Genomic DNA, 25,990 nt, shown 5'->3' on the forward strand with positions numbered 1-25,990 from the left:
AGCGCCTACGTACTGGGGATAATGACACCACTCTCATCCTGGTTCAGCCCTGGTGGCTCTTCTTCCCATGCCTGTCGTGCAGTCTCTATACTTAGGCCCCATCCACAGAGCTGGACTGTGAGCCGCTCTTCAGTGGAGCAGCATCAGGGTAAATTAATACTATCCAGAAGGTGCAGCCTCAGCCTCACCCTTTGTCTGTCCCTCCCAGCTCTGGCCTGGTCACTTATCCCAGCCTGAGCAGTCAGTAGCGCCCTTTCTCCCTTCTGGATCCTGAGCCAGCATCAGCTGCAGCCAAGTGGTCTTGATAGGACTGAGCTGCTAACACTCACTAGGAAGGGATGGTGGCGGGTACTGGACTGGGGTTCTCACGGGCTCTGCCCCCAGCAGTGTGGTGGCCTGTGTACAGCATGGACTTAACTTAAGTGCATGGGCTCACTCCCCATCCAACCTACCTCAGCCAAAGCCTACCTCAACCAAAGTCTGGGGCTTTCTGTGTTCTCGCCTGCTCCAGCTTCCCCAGGGGCTCAATCTGAAGGGGACTGGCTGCCAGGACAGCCATGTCTGCTACATTAATAGACTAGATGTCTGGTGACTTCTCTGTTGCTGTGAGAAAATATTGACAAAAGCAACTTAGGGAAGGGAAAATTTATTATGGCTCACAGTTCCAAGTCCCAAGTCATCATAGTAGAGAAGTCATAGCAAAAGGCACTTAAGGGAGCTGGTCATACTACATCAGTAAAGAAGCAGAGAAGGGCCAAGCATGGTGGGACTCTTGAAAGACAGAGGCAGGCAAATGTCTTTTGAATTTGAAGCCAACCTGGTCTACATAGGAAGTTCCAGGCCAGCCAGGGCTATATAGCTCAGATGGTTGGGCAGTTGGGAGTTCTTACAGAGGTTCCAAGTACAGTTCCCAGCGCCCACATGGTGGTTGCCTACAAATCCAGCTCCAGTGGGTCTGATACCCTCTTCTGGCTTCTGTAGGTACTGCATTCATGTGCACAAGTACATACTCAGCCATACGTATATACACATATTTTAAAAATAAGACTTGGGCCAGGCGTGGTAGCACATGCCTTTCATCCCAGCACTTGGAAGGCACAGGCAAACAGATCTCTATGAGTTCAAGGCCAGCATGGACTACAGAATGAATTCTAGGCTAGGAAGACTACATATTCCTGCCCCCAAATAATAGCAATAACTTAAAAAAAAGTAGCAGCAGAGAACAACAGATCCCACTGCAATTAACCTCACCAAGGTACTCCCTCATGGGGCTGGGGAGGTGGCTCAGCAGCCAGGTGCACCAGCTGCTCTGCAGGAGCACTTGGGTTTGATTTCAGCACCCACATGGTGATGGCTTTATAACCATCTAAAACTCCAGGCCCAGGACATCTGATGTCCTTTTTTTGGCCTCCACTGGCATCAGGCACACATGATATATAGACCTACATTGTAGTAAAAAACAACCATAAATGTAAAATTTTTAAAATGATAATCCCTCACAGGCATTCCCAGAGGCCCATTTTCCAGGTTATTTTAAATTCTTTCTAGCTGACAATGAACAGTATTCACATCAGATCAGAAGATACCGTGCTTATAAAGAAAGCCATTCTGTCTGAGCTGGGACGAATCTGGGGAGGCTTCCAGACAGGTGACATTGGAGCCAGGCCCCAAATATCAGATTTGTTAAGCCATGGCTAGTTAGTACAGGACTGCAGACCAGACCTTGAACACTTAACAGGAAATCTGCGGCGTGGGGGAATAAGACATCGGAGTGATAGACTGATGAGCTATCCAGGAGTCCCAGGAGGAGAGGACGATTGTCTGGTAAAGGTGGAACCATACATTCTAGAGACTGCTGGGCAGAATTCACAGGCCTTCCTTAGAGCAGTGAGAGCAGGCATGGAGCTCCTGGTCTCCTCAATTTATGATGTTGATCTGGGTGGGGCTGACATGGGAAGATTGAGCATTTAGTAGCAGGGTCAAGCTCCTGACCCTTCCATACCCAGTTTGGTGGCTTCTTAATACCTTCTGGGCCAGTGCTGTCTGCTTCGGGTGGTTGGCCTAGCACATCCCCTGACAGCAGCAGGGCCCTGTAACAAGTAGCAAGACTAGCCTGTGATTTGTTGGCCAAAGGTGGGTCATCTGTGTAGCTCAAGTTCAAAGGGTAGGTGGGGATTACAGAGCTAAGGGTGGGGCATGTTAGGAGGGAGCATTTGCCATTGGGCTCTTGACCTCGGCAGTGGGGTTTGGGGGTGGGGTGGGGGCTCTGAACAGCTGTCATGGAGGTGGAGCCCTGGAAACAGCAGTGGCCAGGAGTACAGGATTAATATGCCACACCGGGCCAGCCACTCCTAGGCTCCTAAGCTGCTAGGCTGCTAGAAACAGCTGGAAATCCCCTTCTGCTTTTCACTTCCAAGAGCATAGCAGCTATAGCACAGGGTCCAGTTTGAACATCTGTATTCAGTCCCAAAGCTATCCCCTGCCCCAGTTCCTGCTCTCAACTGCTAGGTGATTGGTGGCTGAGCTGACTGGGAAGTAGCAACAACCCTTTACTGTTAGCAAGCACCCGTTTAGGAACCTAGGTCCAGTGTAGCTCCAGACCCAAATGTGTGTGCCTGAGTGCACCTACCTCCAGCAGTTGGCCCTAGAAGACAACCTCTCCTCTGGGTGGAGAAGAGGGAAGAATACACAGACAGTTTCTGCACCATCCCTAGTGTGAGATGAAAGACGATGTCTGGGAAGGTGAGCCCCTGGTCAGTGGCAGAGAAGGGAGCAAAGATGGGCCCAGGAAGGCCTGTAGGTGGAGGGAACACCCAGAGGATGATGGCTAGGTGTTCTAATGGCAGCTGGCAAGGTCTCATGATAGCAGCACACTGTCCTGGGTAGGCATAACGACTGGCTTGCTTAGCCATCCTTTCTGGGCATCTGGGGGGATTCATCTAGACCTGGACCTTGTAACCTCCTACTGCTGTCTCTTAAGAATAAGCTCTTCCGTGTGGAACATTACCTCTGAGCGTGAAGAAGGATCATGACAGCACACAGTAGGTGACATTGTGACTAATCTATAATATTGAGGCTGAGATTCAGTAGCTGACATTCCAGCCAAGACCTGAAACTCCACTCTGCAGTTGTCAGGCACCCAAGCAATCGTGGGTGCTTTCTGAGGGTGGGCCTCTCCTGGGCATTGTGCAGGAGGCTGGGACAGGAGTGGGCATGTCTGGGAATAAGCATTCCTTCTGCTTTGGGGGCTGTGTAGTGGTGGCCAAGGGGTAGAAGGCAGGAAGGTAAATAATGGGGTAGAGGCAGAGGGGCTGCACCTCTGGGGGGAGTTTGGACTAATGAGGGTTCTGAGCAAGGAACTGGGTACTCAGAATTAACACTGGCACAGCCTACCCTGTATCACCACAGAAACTTTCCTTTGCTAACAGGTTGCACGTTCATTGAGGAGAATTTTACTTTGAAGTGCCCCAAACATAAGGTAGGTGAACAGGCTCCCCCAGAGAAAGTGTTTCCTACCCAGCCCAGTTTCTCCCTGCCCTGCCAGAGGGTAGGGAGGAGCACAGGCCGGGTCCTAAAGTTACTTTGCCACAGTCTAGGGTGATTGCAGGGTTCTTGTGGAAGGGCAGGGTGGCAGCTGCTGGCGATAACAGTAACGGCTGTCCCTCCTACAGAGGCTGCCGTTGTAATCCGTGTGGCCGAGACTCCGAGGAAGAGGAGCTGCGCCCACAGCCGGTCCTTGATCCCATCCCAGGTCTAGGTTCCGGCTGCCTTGGGCGCTGGCGTGAGGCCTAGGTTGCGAAGAAAACCGGGGCCAGGCTTGGCAAAGGCAGGCCAGGGAGTGGCCAGACCCAGGGCACAAGGTCTTGGGTGGGGTGCAAGTCCCCTGCAAGTTCTGAAAAAGACGTGGCATGCAAGCTGTGCCCCTGGGAAGAGGCTGCTGGCTCAGTGGACGACGTGGGGCAGACCCAAGCCTTCCTTAGAGGCCCAGCAGTGGGGACCACGGCCCAGCACTTGGCATGGATCTGCCCAGGATCGTGGCAGGCCTGGGCTCAGGCCATTCTATCCCTGATAAGGGCTGGCCTGGGGTGGTGCCCTGTGGCTTCTGTTTGTCCCCTTTCCGGTCTTCCACCCTACTGTTGGAACCCAGTCTGGAAGCCTGAGGAGACTGGGCCTGGCTCCCCTCTAGCAGATGTGCAGCTGTCCCAGACAAAACACCAACATGGGATTCAGGGACTGCCACTCAGCTTACTCGGCTCATGGGTGGAGACAGTGCTAGATTCGTGTACAAACCTGTGTACCCCTCTATATATATGTCACATAGAATGTATATATGTTGGGAACATGCTCGCTTCTGTGTGTCGCTGCTGTGTGTCGTGTGCTGCACAGCACAGAGCCCTAACCTGGCCTTGACCGGGGTCGGGGCTGAAGTGTTGCCCCATCCCCGAGCAGCTACCACCATCACCACCACGGCCAGCCCCCACCTGTCCGTTTGTGTTCTCAGCTCTGTCCACGCTTCAATAGGCCTGATGCAGCCCCTTTCCCCTGCAACTTTCTGTACATATGACTGTAAAATGGTAAACGTGTGTATTATATCTGGCCTCGTTATATAGTGTATATATATGTATACATATACATATATATAATATATATGAAGACTGTAAATGTTAAGACAACTAGTGTTCTTATTAGTATATTGCTTCACACTGAAGATTGTGTGTATCGAGCTGTTTCTAAAAGATGTTTATTTTCCTTAAGAGTTAAAAAAAAAAAAACAGTCATTGCATTCAGAAAAAAAAAAAGTCAATAAAGATACCACGATTGTTTTGGAAGTTTGCAGCCTGTGGATGCTGACCTGATTACCTAAGGGTTGGGAGCAGAGAGAAGGGGTCAGGGGACACAAACAGGGATCCCAGAGTCTGCTCATCAGTAGACCATGATCCCTCATGTATGCCGGTGTACAGAGATGACTAGAGAACTCTGTGTGTGTGTGTGTGTGTGTGTGTGTGTGTGTATCTGTTTCCAGATATACAGGGATGTCATTACCCTGGTGGAGGGCTGGAAACAAATGAGACCATCAAGGCCCTCAAGGTTGATATAGCCATGAGATCAGAAGGCCAAGTTGGCTCAACATACCATCACAAGGCAGAAGCTAGCAAATACACTCTTACAGCAGATGGGAAGTCCAGCTCCCCAAAGGACAATTCAGGAAGGATAGCAATCAGATGAGGCAGACATCCACCTACCCAGATAAACAAAACTGAAGTTATAAATAATTTCATTTTTTAATTTTCTGTACAAAATTTCTCAACCTATGAAAATAAAGTATGCAAAAGTCAAAGTAGTACATGAGCCCGCCCAGGAGCCCGGCTCAGCGGATCTACACTATGTACAGGTCTCCCAGGTGGTGAACCTCCAGACGGGCCCTCAGCTAGGGAAAAGCCACTAAGGTGCCTACAGAGCAAGAAGGTGGCATTGGGCCAGTGCAGCCTCTGCAATCTCCAGATCTGCCACTAGAGGTCAGCATGATCCTGACTGCTTGTCAGGCTCACCCTCTGGAAGACCACAGCCAATGACAAATGTCCTCAAGGGTCTCTCATACTGGGGAAGGCTTTGGGGTCTAGCTGGAAGTGACAGTGGTCCCGCCGCCCAGGCGTAGGAGCATCTGCTGGCAGTCGAGCAGTAACCGGTGGTCGCCAAGCTTCTCTACAGTGCGTGCTGCCTCAGCCAGCATGCTCATTCGCTGCCCAGGGGCCGACAGGAAGGCAGGTGGCAGATAGCAGGATGCCAACAGCAAGGCCTCTGTGTGCTCCCGCCACGTGGGTCGAGGCTCCAGCTCAGCTGCAGTGCCTGCACATACAGATCACATCAAAGAAAGGGAGGCTTGGGTCTGGCTGAGCTCACACCCCATGTGCAGGTATCTGAGCTCTTCTACACAGAAGTCCAAACACTTGGACGCTTTCTCTGCCTGAGGTGGGCACACAGGTGGGCTCAGCTTCCTCCCTATGACTGCTTCAAAAATTGTCATCCCCAGCTGATTTCTGTAATTCAGCTCTCAATATGCCTTATACTAGACCAAGCCAGCCCCCAACCCTCACGAGCCCTGTAACCAGCCCCAGACCCTCACGAGCCCTGTAAGTGCAGCCATCTCCTCACCTCCTTTGCCACTGGAACCTGCCCTCCTCCGCAGACTGCGATCCAGGAGCTGGTGTGTCCGGGCAGGACTTGCTCCTGCCATCAGCCGAGCTGTGGCCTCATGTAGGAATACCTGAGAGGCGAGGAATAATTGCCAGTTCCAGATTTACTCTCCCCTGGCTTCCTGCCTCCCGCCCCACTGTAAGAACACTGGTACGCACCCTCCTCATAGCAGGCCGGAAGCTCTGTGCCAACCGCCGCAGGCTACTCAGGTCGTGTTGGAAACCACGCAGCTCTAGAGCAGAGGCCTGGGGTCCATTGCTGGTACCGTGAACTACCTGAGCTGAAGCGGGTGACTGCTGGCGCTGCCACAGACTGGTGCGGGCCACAAGAAGTAGATCACACAGGAGCAGCTGCATGGCCTGGGATGGCAGCCAGGGCAGAGGGAGGAATTCCCTATGGAAATCAACCTTTCCCTACCTGAGGGCCACCCTATCTCAAGGCTCACACCCCCTGAGAGGCTCTAGCATCAGGAAGGGCAGAAAGTCCACAGTGCCAGGGCCTGACTCCAGGTTGCATCACTGAGGCACTGCATCTACCTCACACATGCAGTGCAACTGCAGTGCTTCACAGGGCCGCCTCCTCTAGGCCTCATGCTACAAGCCGGCAGCCTTCCCGACAATGGCCCCCAACAGGAGCCCTGCCAGTCTGCTCTCCACACCCCTTCTTCCTGGTGGTGGCGAAACAGTGAGATCTCCCCAAGACTTAAGCCTTCGTCAAAAACTGAGGTAAGCCCATTCATTCAGCATTATTTTTGTACTAACTCCAAGAAAGTGGGAATGGATAGCTGCGATCCTGGCCTAGACAGGAACCCACACTACCCCTCACCTTGTCAATGGAACTGCCAGTTGATGTAGAGGCTAAGCTGTCCCGCAGGTACCCACTGGCCTTCTCACAGATGGCCAGGCTGGCTGGGCTGGATTCCACTTTTCTGTGGTCCAGCAGAGCCCGGGCAGCCTTGAAGGAGTACAGAGCTGCCCTGGGCAGGGGTCTCCTGTTGGAGCCATGGCAGACATAGGAAGTTAGACCCGACTACAGCCCCTCCCTGAGTTCTCCCACCATGGTTCTAGACTCCTGGGGAGGAGGGCACACTGTCCTTCCTGTACAGATATTTAAGCAAAGTACTGAGGGCCCAAAGCCGGGTGAGAAGGACCTGGCTGGGTACTTACTCAGTCTCCTGCAGCACTTGGGGAATATGTTCTACCAGTGGGTATAAGCGTTCAGCTGCTTCTTCATCCCGCCTCAGCCAGTGGATCGCCACGGCTGTCAGTGACGCCCACCACTTGGCCACTGGGTCTGTGCCTACAGAAGAGGGGAAGGTGCCTGACCCTCAACCACACTGTATCTGGGCCTGGCAGGCGTCAGGACAGGGGTCTAGAGCTCACCAGTGGTGGTGACCATGCTGGAGCTGACAGAGAAACTGCACGCAGGAGCCCCAGCGGCATCACAACAGCTATTGAGCAACTGTAGATATCCGAGGGCATCTGAGAACTCCCTGAGGCAGGACAGAGAGAGCTGTCAGCACAGATGGCAGCCATATCGGGTTCTGGGTGACAATGGCTCTCACCAACCGTCCAACCGAGCATAGTCTGACTCTATGATTCTACAAGACACCACCCGTCTGGCTGATGGGGGAAGCAAGACCCACAGAGGCTCTGAGAACACAGACTCTGGCTACTGAAGAGGTTGGACAAGGCTTTCCCAGATGCCCTGTTGTAGGTCTTGCCTGGGAGTGACACAGGCAAACTCACCTGTCTCCATCAGCTGCCCCTGGACTGGGCTGAGCGATACAGTTCAATGCTCGCTCCAGGAGATGTTCACAGAACAATCGGGTCACCTGGGCCAGCGGATCCACTATGAGGAGGGGTGAGTGGAGAAGAGATTAGGCATCCTCCTCTCTACAGTCCCCTCCCACACCAATGCCTTCATACGCTGGAGTCCCAACCCAGAGCCATTTCCTAGTTCCAAACCCTAACAGACAGTAATGGGTCCCTGCCCTCATAAGCTTGGCCAGGGAGGAAAGTGGGTGGGCTGGGCACGAGCTACACAATGGAAAGGAGAGCCTATTTAGTCACACACCCATGGCCCGACTCTCCTCAGGGCTCTTCCTAAGACAACGATGGTGTTACCCAGAGTCACCTCTCACATCCCCCCATTGCCTGCTGACCCATACTGCTTCCTGCTTCTGGAGAACCTTACCAAACTCCAGCCAGCCACCTCATAGCCCAGCCCTAGCCCAAGCCCCGACCCACAGGGCAAAATAAGCTGGTAGATGAGGGCATTCAGAGAAGAGGGGACAGTGCAACATGACGTAGGGACAGGAATGAGGCACAGCAGGGTAGGGGTAAGAACAGAACAAGAGAGCACCTGGGTTCCCAGCCACGCTGTACAGGCTCTCCTGGGGGGCGCCATGCACAGCCCAGTCCCCATCCACGAAGAAACGGTGACCTACAGGGTGGCAGAGCCACTGCATGGCAAGAGGCACAGAGCCACTCTGTGCTAGGCAGGCCTGGCGGGCACTACTCAGGAAGAAACGCTGTAGAGAAGGAACAGGACCATCACACTGGCTCCAAGCTCAAGCCCAGACCTGAGCTGGACCCTAGGAGGGCCTCCAGCCCACCTGCTCATCACTGCCACGTGTTGGTTAGCCCCGCAGCCCTGTCCCTACTAGCCTACTCACTGTCAAGAAGTGCAAGGCTCTTGGGAGGCTGGTTTTGACCCTCAGGGCTGCTGCCACATAGATCTCTGCCAGTGTTGCCATGGATATGGCATCTCCTGCGCACTCAGCCAGGTTGAGGGCACTTAGTGCCAGGTTAGAAGCAGCAAGATGTCCTCCTGTGTACTTGCCTGCAAAGTGGGTGAGGTGTGAGAACAGGAGGAGATGGTGTGGTGGGGACCCTCAGAGCCCAGCTCCCAGCCAGCCATACCCATGGCATGCAGCTGGTGCAGCTTATGGTAGACAACAGCCGCATCTCGGGCACTGGCACGGGCATCCGTTCTCAGCCCACAGTCCCTCTGCAGGCCCCCAGCCTGGCCTGCCAGCCAGCGGCCCACCCAGAGACGCTGTAGCAGGTGGCGGATGAGGTTCCAAAGCAGGCTGCAGGCCAGATCCAGGTTTGAGGTGGGCAGGGGCCGGCCCAGAGCTTGCAGGGCCAGCCACAGCTGTTGAGCAGCCTGGGCAAAATCTCCCTGGAGAAAGTAAGAAAAATGACTCTGGGCCCCTAGAGTCAAAGGCGTGCTGAAAGTGGGGGATGGGACAGATTGGACATATGAAGGGAGGTGTGGGAAAAATAAAGGGAACACAGGCGCCTAGTACCATCCAGGCCCAGGGGCCCACCCCACTCTTTCTCCCCATCGCTCCTCCCCAGGGCCAGCCTCTTACCCGGGCCAAATCCAGGTCAGCTTGTTTGCGATGTCTCCAGAAGTGTACAGCCGGGCCAGAGTGTGGCCTAGTCACAGGTTCCCCATAGACAAAGAGAAGAGCCAAGCAGGCCAACACTAGTAGTCCATTGGCCAGCCAGACTAGGGGTGGCAGCAACCACTGGGTCCAGTTAAAGCCATCTACAGGCAAAGGAAAGGTCAGAACCTAGTTCTCAGGAAATCCAAAGTCCCAAAGGTCTCTGCCAACACCTGGGCTCGCCCGACTCACCTCTGCTCTCTGCCTCCAGCACACTGCGCCCAGAACTACGGTGTGTTCCCGTAGCATCTGAGGGAGTGAGGATGTCCCAGCCAAACAGTGAGGCCAAAGGGTTGCAGGTCAGACACAGGAAGACCAGTACACACAGGGCCAGGCGGGAGCGGTCCAGCATGCCTCGGCTCTGTGAAGGCAGCCGCTGGGCTTTCACCTGGCAGGAGGCAAGGGAGGTAAGAGCATATAGCCTAGCCAGCCCCAAAGACAAGGGCTAAAAGGCGGAGACTGCAGGGCTTCTGGGAGAGGGAAAGGGCCACGTTGCAGAGTCCAACCTGGCTATCCTCAAAGGCTGGGCTGTCGGGCTCAGAGTCACTGCCTCCACTGCTGCTACCTCTGCTGCCAAAGGACAGGGGGCTACTCTGGGAGGGTGAGCCAGCGTCTGAGGGTGGAGGGGTCAGTGTCTCCACCACTTCAGGCTTCATGCCCTCCATAGACACATCTGTGCCTCCTCCACTGCCACAAGCTGACACCAGGTCCTTCAGTGATTCTGCAGGCAGAAAGAACGGCTGGGAAGAGAGGCCTGGCTGCCAAAGCTCCAGGACTTACTTGGTTTTGATCAAAACAGGAGCCAAGGCAGGGTAAGAGCCAGAGACAAAGGTTGGGCGGGGCTAAAGAAGCTGGCATGGGGTGGTGATCTGAATGAGAATGGCTCTCATAGAATGTGTTTGACCGCTTGGCCCCCATTCCTGTTTGGGAAGGATTAGGAGGTATGGCCTTGCTGAAGGTGATGTGTCACTGTGGTAGGCTTTGAAGTTTCAAAACCCCACACCATTCCCAGCTAGCTCTTTCTCTTTTCCTCAAGGTGGTCTCGGTAAGTGAGCTCTCAGCTGCTGCTCCAGTGCCATGCCTGTCTACCTGCTCGCCACCACCATGGCCATGGGTTCACTCACCCCTAAGACTGTAAGCCTTCAATAGGATAAACCCTTCTATAAGTTGCCTTGGTCACGGTGTCTTCACAGAATGGAGGAGTACGGGGCAGTGGGGGAGGGAGGTGGGGACTCACTGCTTTTGTGAGCACTTCTTAGGGTCTGGTTCTCCTGCTTGAGTTTCTGGTTGCTGTGCTGTAAGAAGCGGATGTAGTCGATGGCCTTACGCAAGACAGCAGATTTATTCAGCTGTGAGGAGGGAGGGGGAGAGGGCTCAGCTAGCCAAGCTGACCTGACCTGACCAGATACTAGAGGAGGCAGAGCTGCTTTGTGTCACAGCTGCCTCAGGGCCTCTGTATGGTTCCTTCTGCCTAGAACTCTCCTATGCTGACGTCTCCTGACAGTACCCACTCCTCAGGGCAGAGTTAAAAGTTACCCCGTGAACACTCAAAATGGTGTCTCGCCAGCTGCAGTTCTTATTGTCTCCACCTCACATTCCCCTACTTCCCTCAGCTCTTTATATTGAGACCTTCCTTGACCACCCAATTCATATCCACAACTTTTACTGTTCCTATTTTCTTCCCCGCACACGTGAGCCGCTGGCACACTGACTTTTTTTTAAATCCTATTCAATGCCCACTATTCCCCTAGGATATCAGTTCTTCGAGGACAGGATTTTTGTGCTTCATCACCACGACATCCTCAATGCACAGACCAGCCCTTTCTTTATCCAGACCACCCTTGATAAAAATCTAACGAGGCAAACGGGACTGCCCAGACCCAGACAAGCTGATGCATAAGACTATGTGACGAGGATTGACCTAATACCATTTCCTGCTGGCTGATGTGCCCCATTTCTTTCTTGTTACCCTGGTTTGAGTCTTGCAGGCCTGTGGCCGGCCATACCTTTGCCTCAGTGCCCACCACCAGGTCCTTGAGCTCTACAATCTTGTCATTGATAGAGGAACGGTAGCGCTTCTCAATGGCATTGTGGGCTGTGCGCTTCTCACCACGGCTCTGAGCTGAGCCTAGGGCCTTGCTGCCAGCTGCTAGTCGGTGGATGGGCAGTTTGTCTGTATCCACAACCAATGGTACTGTGGCCAGGATGGTCCCTCCACTCACCAGGGTCTGCGGGGTCAGATGCATCTCACCAGGTGGACATACACATGTGCAGCCAGCCCCCCACGGTCTCCCTTGTGCCTGAGCCATCTACCTGCAGGGGGCCTGCCTGCACGGCTGTGCCAGGAGTCAGGGTGCTGATGCCTGCGGTCTTCACTGTGGCTCCTGCATCTGTCTTTACAGCTGTCAGCAGCAGTGAGTCTGCCTTGATGAAGTGTGGCTGCAGTACAACCTGGGTGGGAGGGACCTGGCCATGAGTGGCATCCAACCCAGGCCTTCCCCACCCCCACTTCCTAGTCAGACCCACTTACTGGGACCTGCTGGATCTGTGAGGTCACAGTGCTTGTTCTAGGAGCTGCTGAGGCTGGCAGCGACTGCTGGGAGGCTGAGCTCTGGATCTGGGTATGTAAGACGGGGGTGGGAGAGACTCCTGGCATAGGAGCCAGTGGCAGGCTAGATGGTGGCTGTTGGGTGTTTCCAGGAAGGGTCCCTGCAGAGACAAAGTTAAAGGTTGCTGGCACAGGTTGCCTCACCTACCTTTACTCCATCTGGCTTGTCTATGGGCTTCACATAACTACCCCTATTATTTCCTAGTAGGACAGGCCCTGCCCATGTACCACCTTCTAGCTAGACAACTGGTGAGGAACACTGGGGCCAGAACCAAAGGGCATCTTGGGCCGCAGGATGACCACCTGACTGCTGAAGCCTGGAAATTCCTCTGTAAGAGCACAACGGCCACTCTTCTGCCTCCTCTGTCACTGGCTCACCTGAGAAGCCTGAAGGCAGGTTCGAGTACCCCAGCACAGGCACAGAGCTGAGCTGCACGGGTGGTGGAGGGAAGCTCGGAGGCAGGAGGGTCCCCGGTGATGGCTGTGGGGCTGGGGGCTGCAGGATGGTGAGCGGCACTGGCTCCTCTTTGATTCCAGGCCCAGGGGAGAAGGGGGGCACAGACGGGTACATCTTTAAAGCAGCGGGTGCCGATGGTGGAGGGGACAAGGGTGCAGGTGTCACCTTGGGTCCTCCCAGGAAGGCTTCCAGGGAGGAGCCCAGAGAAGCAGGAGAAGAGAAGTTCTCAGGAGAGCTGGCACCAGGGCTGCTGGGGCCTGTGTCTCCTGCCTCACCCCCAGCATAGGGGGCATCAAATAGGCCAGGGAAGTCACTGTCTTGGTTGTTGATGAGCTGAAGCATGTCTGGGGAAAGAGACAACAATGAATGAGTGACAGCAGGGTAAGAAGGCCAGCTCCCGAGGACTCTTAATGCTCCAGACACAGTCGCCTGTGATGTGTGCAGCTGACAGTCCTGGGCACACCCAGAAAGGCCTGTACTGTTGGGATCCTGACTTACTCATTTCTAGCCAGCGCTTCATGCTGGGGCTGGCTGAGACTGCCCTCTTCAATGCTCTTGCCTCTCACCAATACCACCCGACATCTAACATCCACAGCATAGCACACAGCCGGGCCACATTTATCCGTTCACGCATTTACCCACTCAGCATGTACCAAGTGCCTACACCAACCAGGCAAGGCATTCTTCCTATGCCCACTTCTCCCCAAGGCTTGGAATCAAAGAACAAAACAGACGAAAACCTTGCCTATGCTACGCATAGCAAAGCCGGGGTCTCAGCTACCAGGGAAACTATCCTCAAGAATCAAAGTCCAGCCAGGCAGTTGGTTGGAGACGCACTACTTTAATCCCAGGGAGGCAGAGGCAAGTGGAGCTCTTTAAGTTCAAGGCCAGTCTGGTCTACACAGTGAGTTCCAAGACAGCCAAGGCTACATAGTGAAACCCTTTCCAAAAACAACAAACAAAAAAAGAATGGGCACCCAGCTGAGCAGTCTGATGGAACCATACCTCACAAGGAAGGAAAACACAAATCCCATCCAAGAACCAAGAGCTTCCCTGGGAATGCTGAGTGGCTTCTCTGTTAGTGTGTTTTATTTCCTTGGGTTGGTGGTTTTTGTGTGTGCCACAGTAGAGCAGGGAATTACACATGATAAGCACATACTCCACCACTGAACTCTACCTTGGCCTGTCCTGTTTGTTTGTTTAATGTGAACACGTGTGTTTGTGTCCATACGTATGCAGTACTTCTCCAATCCCACCCCCTCAGGACACTGGAGACTGACGGACACCTGGTATATTTTTTTACTTGGATTTTAGGGATCAAATCCAGGTCTTGATGCTGGCAAGGCAAATGTTTTACCAAATGAATCCTGCCATGGACGGAGGTAACCTTTAACTCCACCTTCATGAGACATCCACTGCTCAGCCCCTCCAACCTCCAACCATGCAGGTGCTGCCTGCACTGCATGGTGAGCTCCAAGTGATTGCTTGAAGGCGGAAAGCCATCCAAGATGGCAGAGAGATGCCTCTCTTGCCCTGCTGCCCCCTCTCCGCCTGAATGGCTTGTTAAAAGAACACATGCTCAGTCTAAGACACAGACAGCTCTACTCTGCTCCAGTTGAGCCTCAATTTTTCAATCTGTAAAACAAGGGCATGCCTCACACACTCAGGAGGTCCAGTTCTCAGTAGAGGAACAGGTCCTAACAGGCAGTAGGGCAGAGGGGACACAGAACAAAGGAGCCTTTACACAGGAGCAGTGTCTGTGCCCACTGCCACTCCTGAGCTCTTCCTTTAAGGGTGTTTCCACAGGGTCCCCTGCACACAGAACTCGAAAGAACCTCAGAGACTACTGAGGTTCCAGTGATGTCACCCACCCACTCAGTTACAAGGGAAGCAGGGACTACAGAGAGACAGGATAATTCTAAGGACCTTTGGGAGTGGAACTCCCAAACAGAAATATCAGACAAGGCAGATATCCACGCCAGGCAAGGTCCTTCTCCACCCTGGATGGACTCAAACAGTGAGAAGGTCTATCTATGGCAGCAGATTGGGTCTGGCCAAACAGCGGGTCCACTCGGAGGCCACCATACTGACTGAGCCCACGTAGGTGAAACAGATGCCCTGCTCTACAAGTGAACTCACTGAGCTAGCCTATTCTCAGAGTCCAAATCTACCTGACAGTGTTCTGAGAGTTAGCCACTACCTCTACCACCACCAATTCAACTGAGGTGCGCTCGCCTGCTCTAGAGGCAAGAAAGGACATTGATGCTGAGGACCACAGACATCCAGACAGCACACGGCAGACTTCAGACCCAGGTCTACCAAACAGCTTGAGCTATTGTTGCAGCACCTTTTCTTGTTCCACCGAAAAAGCCAGAGGCAAAGCAGCCATCACTAACCCATTCCTCAGCAGAGTATACCAAGGCTTGGAGCAAAACCAGCTGCTGGTCAAGTAGCCAGCCAATGTATCTGTGTGTTCTAGGCATGAAGCCAAGTCCTCCGGTCTGGCCATTCTGGCCTTGGTTTCCCCTCTGGAAAAGCAAAGTGCTCTCTTACCCTGGCTCCTTCCTCCTAACAGGGACTGAAACATACCCGCTGGCTCCATCCCAGCTACAGGCCCTCTTCCCCAGCTGGCAACCAGCAGCCTGGCTGGCTCAGTCCAGGGCCCTCTCACCCACTCATGGAGGCCACCTTTTGGGTCAAAGGGCTCTATCGCATTCATGAGCATAACACTAGGGGGCCCAGCAGTGCTCTCACATCCCCTGCCTACACCACCACTTGCACTGGAGGAGGGCACCTGCCTCCTCTCACTGGGCCTCAGTTTCCTCCTCTGCAAAAAAGGATTAAAACTAAACCGTTTGACACCCCTGTGTGAGGCTTTGCCCACCAGAGCAGGGTATCAATCCTGCCCATAGATGTATGTTTGGGCAAGAGGCACATTACTGCAGGGGAGGGGCTGCCCTTGGCTGCGGAACAGAACAAAACAGGGTGGCAGGCTCAGCCAGAAGGATGCTTGCAGACTCTCCAGATTTCTGCGGGTCATGAATAGTACTTTTAATCATAGGATCTTCCGTCTCTCATGCCCACTTACCATTAGCCCGCTTGCTAAATGGGGAAACTAGAGTCAAGAAAGAAAAACTGATAGCCTGGAAAGCCTGCCTTCTGCCTGGAGGGTCCAAGATGTCCAGTGTAGGGCCACCAAATGGGTCAGACTCCAGGACAGACAGGGCAGTGGCCCTCTTGTTTCCTTCTCCAGACCCTGCCCAGAGGAAAAGCAGATGTGGAGAAAGTTGTCTACGTTGCAAGATGCTGTAGTCAGTCCCTAAGCAGGATTGCTTAACTAAGGAGGCCCACCAATTTCCAGCCCAAGGTGGTGCAGGGCCGTCCTGCATTCTCTGTTAGAACACCGTATTGCGATCCGCGGCAGAGACCCTGGTAAAGGAATAGAGTGCAGGGTCCTCCCCAAAATACCTTCAAATGTGCAATCCATGGCTCCGTCGTCCGCGCCCCGCCCCTAGGGCGTGCAGACGCTACTCCGACAGCTTCCGCGCCGATTTCACCTGTCAGGCCCCGCGAGGCTTTAAAGCCCGCCGAGCGCCTCCGTGTCCCGCCCCTCGGGTGAGCGCACATGGCCAATCAGCAGCCGCGCCGCGCCCCATTAGGGCCCCGCCCAGCCCCGACGGCGGCAGCTCGAGTTTCACCCGGTGCTCTGAATGGGGCCGGGGTTACTAGCGGGCGTCCGCCTTTAACCGCATCTGCGCCAGCGCGCGCCGGGGTTACTGGCGGTCACTGCCGTCCCAGCCTCGGCTGCACAGGCAACCATCCCTGAGAAGAGCCTAGGTCCGGAATCCGGACAGCGGCTGGCTCTGATCCCAGAAGCTCTGTGTTCCCACAGCTGGTTCGCACACATCCAGAACTAGCCTGGACCATTTTAGCCTCAGTTTACCCACTCCTAGCCCTTCACACTGAATGGCAGCAGCAAGAGATGATATGCCTACAGTCTGAAGAAGGCCAATAGCTGCCTTTAGATAGTGGCTGTTGGTGGTGCAGGGACATCCAGCTAGCAGAGCAGCCTCAAGATGAGAACACTTGTTTCAAAGAGAGGGCTGATGGTCCCAGACCTAGATCACTCATGAAACTGCCTTCAGGAGTAAGCAAGGGAAATCCTACCTCAAATCGCACACCCAGCATATGCTGGTCTCAGCTCTGATGTCCCTAGGCTGGGTCAGTGACTTCCCTCAAGGTATCACAGCCCCCTGCCGTGTTCACTTGTCAACAAGTGAAGCCTGACTTGATTTTCTTACAGCACTATGCAAAGGCCAGACGGGACCCAGTCACTGGGACAGAAGGGAAAGGCAGTGGGTATTATGGGTATGCCAAGTCTGTCCTTATCCCTTGCTGGCAAAGGTAAAAGCTCTTTCATACTGTGCGCACGTGCACACACACACACACACACACACAGCCATCACCATCCCACCAGTGATGGCCAGCAACCTAGCTTCTGTGGCAGTGGCCCAGAAAGGTCTGGCAGCCTAGCTAGCAGACCAGGAACTCACACAGCCTGGGAGGGGGCCAGCGACCAAGTCTCCTCATGAGTGTCAGGAACTTGTGGCCCATCTCTCTTTTCAGAGTCTTGGCTGGGAAACAGCCACATGCTCCTTACATTCCCCTGACCCCCTTTCTAGGTCCTTCTACATCTTCATAGGAGGTTCCAAAGAAAACATCTTTTCTGACACCGTTCTGTCCAACCTGCAAGTGCTCGTGAGTCCCCAAACAAACCATGCACAGCTCCTGGGAAAGTCTCTGATGTCACCTGATTTAAGGCAGGGAAGAGTCCTGACACCAGAAGACAGAGGCCTGGAGTCCAGGCATGAGGCTCCCCAATGCTGACCCTACTTTGGTACTTCTCATTTCTGAATCCTGAATACGGAAAGACCTGCAGGCAGGGAGGGTCATCTAACAGCCACTCCGTACAGGCAGTGTCAAGCCTCCACACCCCTGTCCCTATCTGGACACCGGACAAGTGTGGCCCAAGCATATGGGCAGGCTTGTGAGTACAACGGCCTTAGTCAAGCAGTGTGCCAGCAGCAGGCCTGACACCTAGTGGCATGTGTGCCCAGCCCCGACCCTGCTCTGCCTGACCTCCCCCCTCACAACCTTCTGAGTGGGGTTGCTAGCCTATTTCTGTAGATGCTGGTGGCCATGGTGGAGTCTTGAGGAGAGATGGGATCTCAAAGCCAGCTTGGCAATCTCCTTGAGAACAAGCCTGCCAAGGGTCTGGGCCATGTGTTGTGGCCTTTCTCTTCTTTTATCCCTACCAGCTGTGCATCAGGACCTAGCTGGATGCCTTTAAGAGCCCCCAGGTCCAGACTCTACCCCTCTCCGGGGTGGCGATTCCAGGAGAACAAGTTTATAAAGCACCTACCCACTCAAAATGGTCTCAGCAAATGTGTTTCTTCTCAGCGGTCACTGAAATTGGCTAGAGCTGCAAACTAGACCCTGAGCTATCGGGTGACCTGTAGGACTCAAGTCAACCCTAGGCATGTGGTAGGTTTTTAACATGTTGAAAGGGATTAGCACATAAGAACTGAGGCGGAGGCCAGCACACTGCACACCTGAAGTGAGTGTTCCTTGCCTCACCCTAGGAAGGACTAGGACTCAGCGGGTCAGCAGTCAGGAAAGGGGCAGCATAGTAACCAAGCTTCAAGCCATCAGGACGTGCTGAATACAGACTTCCATGAACGTGCACCTTCCACTTCTCATACATGATCTGAAGCACAAGGACAAAAGGAGACACGGGTGCAAGCCTCCTGGGTTCAACCCCTCTCCCCTCCCCCCTTCTCAGGCCCTGATCCTTTCTGGCTTCAACAGGAAACATGAAGCCCCAGTGTCCCTCCCCAACAGTATCAAAGGCCCATCCTAGGTGATAGCCACTTGCCAGGGTTCATTCAGACAGCACGGAACCCTGCCCCTGAGGATACTTCCACTCCACCAAGAAACCAGCAGCACACAAGTTTGGGGTGGGGGTGGGGTGTGAGACGAGTGGGGAGGTGAGAGCACCATGACCTAGAGGCTGGGCAAGCAAAAACAGGTGGTTCTCAAGGCTGCCTGGGGAGGTGACACGAGCGCAGTCAGAATAAATAGGGCCACAAGGGAAGGAACAACGCTGGCCAGAAGAAAAGGTGAGCCCTAAAGACAGAGACAGTATGAGCTAGGTGTGAGGGCAGAAGTAGAAACAGTAGTTCAGAGTAAGGACAGGGGCATGCTGGGATCCCAGTGAGCCTACAGGATTTGCAAACTATCCCATGCACTGAAGGATGGCAGGCATGAAAAGGGGAGCAGCTGCATAGAGAAGTGGCACCACCTCCCGCAGAAGACATAGGACAGTGGCCCCTGCCTGGGGACTTGCAGGCTAGAGGACCGGGCTGTGGCTCACTGTTCTTCCAGGCATACAGCCTGATCTGCTGCTCCCCAGGCCCTTACTCCTCAGAAGTCCCTGGCAGGCACTCCAGTCCTTGGCTGTCACATGGGTGCCAGGGCACAGGGGTATAGACTGCCTTTTGTGCACACAGAGGCCCTGCTCCAGGGGATTAAAAGAATGTGGTTCTTCCTGGAAGGGGATAGGCCACACACAGGCTGATGAAAGAGTCACGCTTGGCCTCAGGACCTCTTCCTGGTGAGAAGGTCCAGAGAGGGATCAAGAGCACAAGAGCTCTCAGCAGCCTCAGGAAGAATCTGAGACCCTGGCTCAGTTCTGCTGGTCCACAGGGCCCTGTCTGCTCCCAGACAGATGCGGCCTGAGGTGAGCCCCTGGCCAACCAGCCTGTATCACCTCTGCATCTGCACAGAGACAGCACAGGGTGCTGTGCCAGGCCTCAGCAAAGGCCCTCAACCACCTGGGCCTCCACTCAGCAACTAATGCGCAGAGGGGTGGGGAAGATGGAGTGTTTGCTGTGCAGGCAGAGGGACCTGAGGTTAACCCCCACAAAAAGCCAGGTATGGAAAGATAAAAAACGTAAAAAATAAACTAAAAAAGCAGGGGAAGAGAGGGTCCCCACCCGAGGCAAGAAGGGCCTGCAGCTTAGCTTCCCCACCAACAATGACACCAGACCATGGGGAGAGTCAGGGTTAGCAGCTGAGCAAGTCTGAGGAGAGAATGGGTATTTTCCAAGTGGGCAGAATTGAGAGTAAGGATGTTCCTGGCAGGGTCAGCCCAGGGGAGGGCAGGATGACAGGAATGCTGGGATACCTTCAGATATCAGGAAGGGCTAGCAAGTGAAGGCTAAAGAGCAGCAGGGGTGGGTGGGGTGGGTGTGGCTTTGAAACAGGATCTCAAATAGCCCAGGCAGGACACAAACCTCACTTATATATCTGAGCATGACTTTGAATTCTTGACCCCTGCCTCTACCTCCTGAGTGCTGGGATTACAGATGTGATCCACCACACAGGGAATTTCCACTGTCCCATAGGATGCTTATGTCCTGGTCACCTAAGCTCACCCCGGAGCTGTAGGTCTGACGTGGCCCTGATAAGAACCTACCAGTTAGCACAGACCCCACCAGTTTGCCTGAGCTGAGGGGCCAAGAGATGTTGGTCATTCTGGAGGCAAAAAACAGCCCATGTGCCCAGTGCAGTGGCAGCTGTTCCCAGGAGACTGCAATGCCCTGCCTTTCTTCATTTAAAACCACATAATCCTCCCATCAGGCGGGGCTGCGTTAGCCTGCAGGAAAGAGGCACTGCTCTGCAGCACCAGCAGGTGACTGGTCAAGTAACGGTCCATCTCACAGCATCACCAGCACTAGCTTCTACATTTATGCATTTGCAGCTGCTTGATGGGGCCAGAACTGTGCACTCCTGGGAGCTTTAAGGAAGTTGCTGTGCTTCCAAGGCTGCCGTGCTCCTGTGCAGGTAGCTGCCCTGAGAAGGAGACTGAACTGCAGGCTGTGGTCCTGCCCTCCCTCAGGTGGGGACAACCTCAGCTGGCTCCTCCAACCACCTCCTTAGGACAGTCTCCAAGGCTATGGCACTTGCGTCACAAAAGGATGGGCAGTGGCTGGGGGTAAGTGGCCCCTCTGATGCACAGTGAGAGAGGCCAGGACAGAGGCTATGGCTGAAGTTTCTTCTAACCTTAGATGCTAGGGATGAGCCTTGCTTTTCAAAGCAGGGTGGGGACCCCTTAATGGCCAGTCTCTCATGTAAAAAAGACAGAACCATTACACAGTACACACTCAGGACTTGGAACCACAGCCTAGAACATTCTGGAAACTTCCTGTATGGGCTCCTTGGATAGTGACTGCCAACATGGGCTGAGCAAAACACCACAGGTTCAGCTGCTGGTTACATGTTCTGAACAATGAGAGAATGACCCCTTAGGCAGTGTGTCAGAATGCCTGATAGCCTCTGACAAGCTCTACTGGGTCCCATGTGATCCAAAGAACGAGTTCTAGTGATGTGTCTATTATAGTGATAAGAACCAAAATGCCAGCAGTCAGGCCACATGTCCAAGGCCTCGCAGTTGGGCTGGATGTGAAAACTCTTGGGTCTCCCTTCCAGCAGTAGGGAGCTTGTGGGTTGGAACCTGGTTTAGGCAGCCTGGTGCAAGGTTTCCTGGGAAATGGCTAGGGATGGAGGTAGAGTGTCTGTTAAGGGGATAATGGTCAGAATAGGCTTCTCCAAGGCCATAAATTCCCCCCAGTCCTACTCCAACCCCCAAAGCCCCAGATGGCATGGCTTGACCCCAGGGCAGGCTCTGAGCTCCTCTAACTGGGAGAGCAACCTCCTCACCCCCGCACCACCTTGTGAAATGCTAGGCTGTGGGTTTCACTTGCTGAATGGCCCAATAAGTCTCCTAGTTTGGAATTCTACATCAGGCTGGGCACAGCTCAGTGATGTATGGACCTCTGGGATCCATCCCTAGCACTGCAAAATAAATTAATTAAAGTCAAAATTTAGACGGCATCTCCTCAAGCATGTAGCCAACAGGAGAAAGCCACTCTCCAGCCACTAGAGTACCTAACCTAGGCCCATCACAATCAGGCAAAGGCTAGGTCCTAGGCCTCCACCAGGCCGTGACCCCCATTTGGGAAGCTGTGTCCAGCTAACTGATATAGGGGAGAGGTAATGCTCAGCTACTGGACCCACACCTAGCACCTTTCTCACCTCCTCTCAGAGGCATCACACAGCTGCCACCTCGTCCCCAGACCCCACCACATCCCAAGGGAACTCTCAAGCCTGTATTTCAGAGAGGGTGAAGCAAACTCCCTAAGAGCAACAGCACAACGGAGAGTTTTCTGCTGCCCACTAGGCAGGCTGGACATGAAGGCCTCATGGGCAGGGTGCTCTCAGGCTTCATCTCTGAGGGGCTCTGGACATGGGGACCAAGCAAGAAGGGGTACTCAACTGTGCTGGCTAGTTTTATGTCAACTTGACACAAGCTAGAGTCATCTGAGAGGAGGGGACGTCAATTGAGAAAATGCCTCCCTGGATGGGGCTGTAGGCAAGCCTGTAGTGCATTTGCTTAATTAGTGATTGATGTGGGGGAGGGCCCAGCCCATTGTGGGTGGTGCCATCCCTGGGCTGACAGTCCTGGGTTCTATAAGAAAGCAGGCTGAGCAAGCCAGGGGAAGCAAACCAGTAGGCAGCCCCCTTCCGTGGCCTCTGCATCAATCAGGCCCTGCCTCCAGGAGCCTGACCTGCTTGAGTTCCCGTCCTACCTTCCTTCAGTGATGAGCTACAATGCAGAAATGTAAGCCAAATGAACCCTTTCTTCTCTTAAGTTGCTTTGGTCATGGTATTTCATTGCAGCAATGATAACCCTAACTGACACCTACCTTGAGCTGTACCCAAGGTGGGGTTTGGTGGGTAGACACTGTTGGAGGAGGTAAGGTCTTAAATGCCGTGCTGAGACAAGGGTCCTTTATTCTGGAAGCACTGGGGATTAGTGAAATTACATGCCACTTGCTAAGGAGTGTTTGTTCATGGTGGGACTAGAGACAGAAGACATCTCACGGATGGCAGGACAGGTGGTGCCCTACAGAATGTTGTCCCATATTGCAACAAAGCAGGCTGGGAAGCAGTGATAGCTAGGTCTATAAAAATAGCAATGGGACTCTCTTGGCAGGAGGGGGAGGGTTACAGAACCTTCGACCAGAGAGACTGCATTCTCTCGCCACTCAGCTGCATGGAATCTTGGGAGGTCAGAGTATACAAGAGAGAGAAGGTGCATTCATGGGTGGGTGTGTGAGGTTAGGAGTACAGATGCAACTTTCCAAAGGTTGTCACTATGCCGGCGGCGTAAGACTTGACAGTGGCACAGCTGTTTGGGAGTCTGCACAATCCCACTGAATGCTTGGTCATCAGGAAGTGGCACTACTTGAGAGGGATTAGGGGGTGTGGCCTTGTTGGAGGAAGTGTGTGTATTACTGGGAGTGGGCTCTGGGGTTTCCAAAGCTCAAGCCAAGCTCAGGGCCTCTCGCCTATGGATCTGGATGTAGAACTGAACTCTCGGCTACTTCTCCAGCACCACGCCTGCCTGTGTGCCATGCATTCCAGCCATGATGACAATGGACTAAACCTCTGAAACTGTAAGCCAGCCCCAGTTAAATGCTTTCCTTCATAAGAGTTGCTGTAGTCACAATGTCTCATCACAGCAATAAAACACTAAGACACCAATAAATTCACTGGCTCGTGAAGCTCAACTTGGATGGAATTGTTTCTTCAGTATGTAACCGTGCCCTATCAGATTCAGACACCTCTCCCTAGGGAGAGTCACACAGTCCTGGAACACAGACAGATATAGTGTAAGACCAGGGCAGAGAGGGGGAATTGGAACTCAGGAGGGCTTCCTAGTAAACCATGTTGGACCTAAGCTATGCATACATCTTTAGCCAGTAGACTGTTGGGGAGCTGGCTGTCACAGGCCTTGGGCTCTCCAGGGCTCCTAGAGTAACTGGCCAGCCTCAGAGCAGAACTATCTCCATTTGCCTTCTCCCCCCTCAGTGTACAGTAGTCCCCATCACAGGCTCCCTTCCCACAGCCCCCAGTGACCGGACACCAGGAGCAAGGAGAAGACAGCTCATCTAGAACTCCTCTGAGGTTACAGCCAGCAGCAGGACTTGATGCTCTGGGCACAGCATCACCTTCAGAAATAAAGGTGGCAAGCTCACAGAAGAGTCACATGACAGAGGGTGAGAGAAACAGGCTGGAGATGGCCAGTGGGGCTCCTGGCCCTAGCTGGCTCTCCTTACCACTTTCCAGTCTTATGACCAATGCTGCTCTGAGTTGAGAGGGACAGCCGCATGGCTCCCAGCCCCTGCTTCAATCTGGCCTCTTTGTCCAGTCTTGGGAGCCAGGGGTCCAGGCTCTTGAGCCAACAGCCTGGGTCTTGCTGTGGCTGCAAGATTTGGACATGTCATTTACCCTCTGTTTTTGGTCTCTTACCTGTAATTTAAAAACATGTCTTCCAACTGGGGCTGTCGGAAGGATTCACTGAGATTCTCAACCTAATGGTGCTTGGCACACACCAAGAACTCATGAAGTGTCTGTTATCCATGTTGTGATGGATGGACCACCCCAACACTGAGAGGGAATTTCTAACAACTCAAGCATTGTACTCTCCCTAACCATGCCAGGAACTCAGGCCAGCCAAGATAGCTCTAAACTTTCATTCCCCTTAGGTGACTAGCAGTAACTACAAGCCTACTAGCTCTGACGGCACATTTGGGTCTCTGATGAGGATGGAGGAACAGCATTCCAAGGCTGTGTTGGACATAACAAACAGCCTAGGTGTCTATCCACAGAGCATCAGGGGGCACAATCTACTGTAATCCTGCAGGCCCCGTTGTTGTGGACAATACAGTCATGGTTGTCTGGGGTGGAGGAGGATGTGGAGCAGCCTTAAACAGGCGAGAAATACAATGCTTTGAAACTGCTAACAGCCACCAGAGATTGTTGAACAGTTCACCTAACATGGATACATATCTTTTGTTTGTTTTTTGTTTTTGTTTTTTTCAAGACAGGGTTTCTCTGTATAGCCTTGGCTATCCTGGAGCTCACTCTGTAGACCAGGCTGGCCTCGAACTCAGAAATCCGCCTGCCTCTGCCTCCCAAGTGCTGGGATCAAAGGTGTGCGCCACCACCACCAGGCTTTTTTTTTTTTTTTAAGATTTATTTATTTATTGTATGTATATGAATACACCGTAGCTATACAGATGGTTGTGAGCCTTCATGTAATTGTTGGGAATTGAATTTAGAACCTCTGCTTACTCCGGCCCAAAGATTTACTTATTGTTATAAATAACTACACTGTAGTAGTCAGCCACCCTGCACAGTTGCTGGGATTTGAACTTAGGACCTTTAGAAGAGCAGTCACGGCTCTTACCCGCTGAGCCATCTCACCAGCCCCAATACATATCTTATAGTAACGAAGATTTGGTAGGACTTTTTCTTCTCCAGATCCTCCCCCACTCCTTCCCTCCACCCAATTGGTAGTTGTTGAAGTTGGAGATGAATCATGCTGAGCAAGTTAAAGTGATGTTTTTAAAGGATCTAAGTCGCCTAGGGTGTGGCTCAGTGCAGAAAGCCTGTGAATATGTTCTAGGTTCCGAGTTACTGCCCCAGCAGCTGCTCTGTTCTATCAGATTTCCAGCGTGACCCACACCAACTCCTCAAACTTAGGTCCCGCCTCAAGGGCCTTGCCCTTTTCCTTGCCCTCCGCCTAGAAAGAATCTTTCCTCTCCTGTGAGGGGGCTGCCCCTTAGCTCTAGTGCACTCAAAGAGACCTTCCTGACCTAGTCTATCCAAAGTAGCCAGATGCTTGCAAGCCAAGGTACACGTAAATATCCGCTCGTGGACTTCCTTGGGGATTTTGGTGCACTCAAGAAATGAGAAACCTCGGGTCAGCCTGTGAACTGTATACAGGACCAGACTTGGAGTTCAGTGGATACTCCGCGTGTCCAGAAACCAAGCCCACTGCGGTCCCGAAAGCTCAATCCTAGATTCCCTGGCGCCAGACCGCGCAGTACGCACGCGCAGAAGTTCCCGGCCAAGGGACCTCCCCGGACGTGCGACCCTGCACAGGCCGCGCCGGAGCCCCGGGACACGCACCTTCGATGTCGTTCAAAACCGCCGCGTCCAGTTCGCACATCTCGGCCAGTTCCTGTTCCAGAGCCGCCTCCGCGAAGGGAAGCTCGTCCATGGCGCCGGCGCCTACCCGGCTTCGGAGGAGGCCCACGTTAACGAAAAGTTCCTCGGAAACTGGGTTCCGCGGGCGGAGCCACCT

General features: G+C 53.5%; 2 protein-coding genes across 16 annotated transcripts in view; one reads left to right on the forward strand and one right to left on the reverse strand.

Moving 5' to 3' along the window:
* Rai1 (retinoic acid induced 1) overlaps nucleotides 1-4,829 on the forward strand; it is a 95,231-nt gene extending 90,402 nt beyond the window's left edge. For all 14 annotated transcript variants that reach the window (XM_031352304.1, XM_031352302.1, XM_031352307.1 and 11 more), the window contains 2 exons: nucleotides 3,429-3,478; nucleotides 3,672-4,829. In XM_031352304.1, the coding sequence (XP_031208164.1) occupies nucleotides 3,429-3,478; nucleotides 3,672-3,686 (65 nt within the window). In that variant the 3' untranslated portion in view covers nucleotides 3,687-4,829. The remainder of the gene's footprint in view (nucleotides 1-3,428; nucleotides 3,479-3,671) is intronic.
* Nucleotides 4,830-5,263: 434 nt separating this feature from the next.
* Srebf1 (sterol regulatory element binding transcription factor 1) lies at nucleotides 5,264-25,990 on the reverse strand. Of its 2 annotated transcripts, none has more exons than XM_031352315.1 (19): nucleotides 25,816-25,990; nucleotides 12,636-13,058; nucleotides 12,180-12,358; nucleotides 11,963-12,100; nucleotides 11,656-11,877; nucleotides 10,887-10,998; nucleotides 10,156-10,370; nucleotides 9,842-10,037; nucleotides 9,575-9,753; nucleotides 9,120-9,381; nucleotides 8,873-9,039; nucleotides 8,560-8,728; nucleotides 7,944-8,046; nucleotides 7,578-7,687; nucleotides 7,362-7,494; nucleotides 7,021-7,186; nucleotides 6,354-6,554; nucleotides 6,154-6,265; nucleotides 5,264-5,847 (listed from the first exon to the last, which is right to left on the reverse strand). In XM_031352315.1, exons 1-19 carry the CDS (start codon nucleotides 25,904-25,906, stop codon nucleotides 5,618-5,620), a joined length of 3,408 nt encoding a protein of 1,135 aa, XP_031208175.1. In that variant the 5' UTR covers nucleotides 25,907-25,990; the 3' UTR covers nucleotides 5,264-5,617. The 2 variants fall into 2 exon arrangements, with proteins under 2 accessions (XP_031208175.1, XP_031208176.1); XM_031352316.1 differs by lacking the exon at nucleotides 25,816-25,990 and adding an exon at nucleotides 16,183-16,402.

Source organism: Mastomys coucha, unplaced genomic scaffold (genome assembly GCF_008632895.1).
Source record: "Mastomys coucha isolate ucsf_1 unplaced genomic scaffold, UCSF_Mcou_1 pScaffold5, whole genome shotgun sequence".
Classification (NCBI taxonomy): domain Eukaryota; kingdom Metazoa; phylum Chordata; class Mammalia; order Rodentia; family Muridae; genus Mastomys; species Mastomys coucha.

Excerpts from the sequence above, each read along its gene's own strand:
- Srebf1 (XM_031352315.1), bottom strand. The coding sequence starts at position 25,906 with ATGGACGAGCTTCCCTTCGCGGAGGCGGCTCTGGAACAGGAACTGGCC. Across the intron at positions 8,729-8,872 it reads GAGCCTTGCACTTCTTGACA|CGTTTCTTCCTGAGTAGTGC; the intron begins GTGAGTAGGCTA and ends CCTTCTCTACAG. Across the intron at positions 8,047-8,559 it reads CAGCGTGGCTGGGAACCCAG|TGGATCCGCTGGCCCAGGTG; the intron begins GTGCTCTCTTGT and ends CCCTCCTCATAG.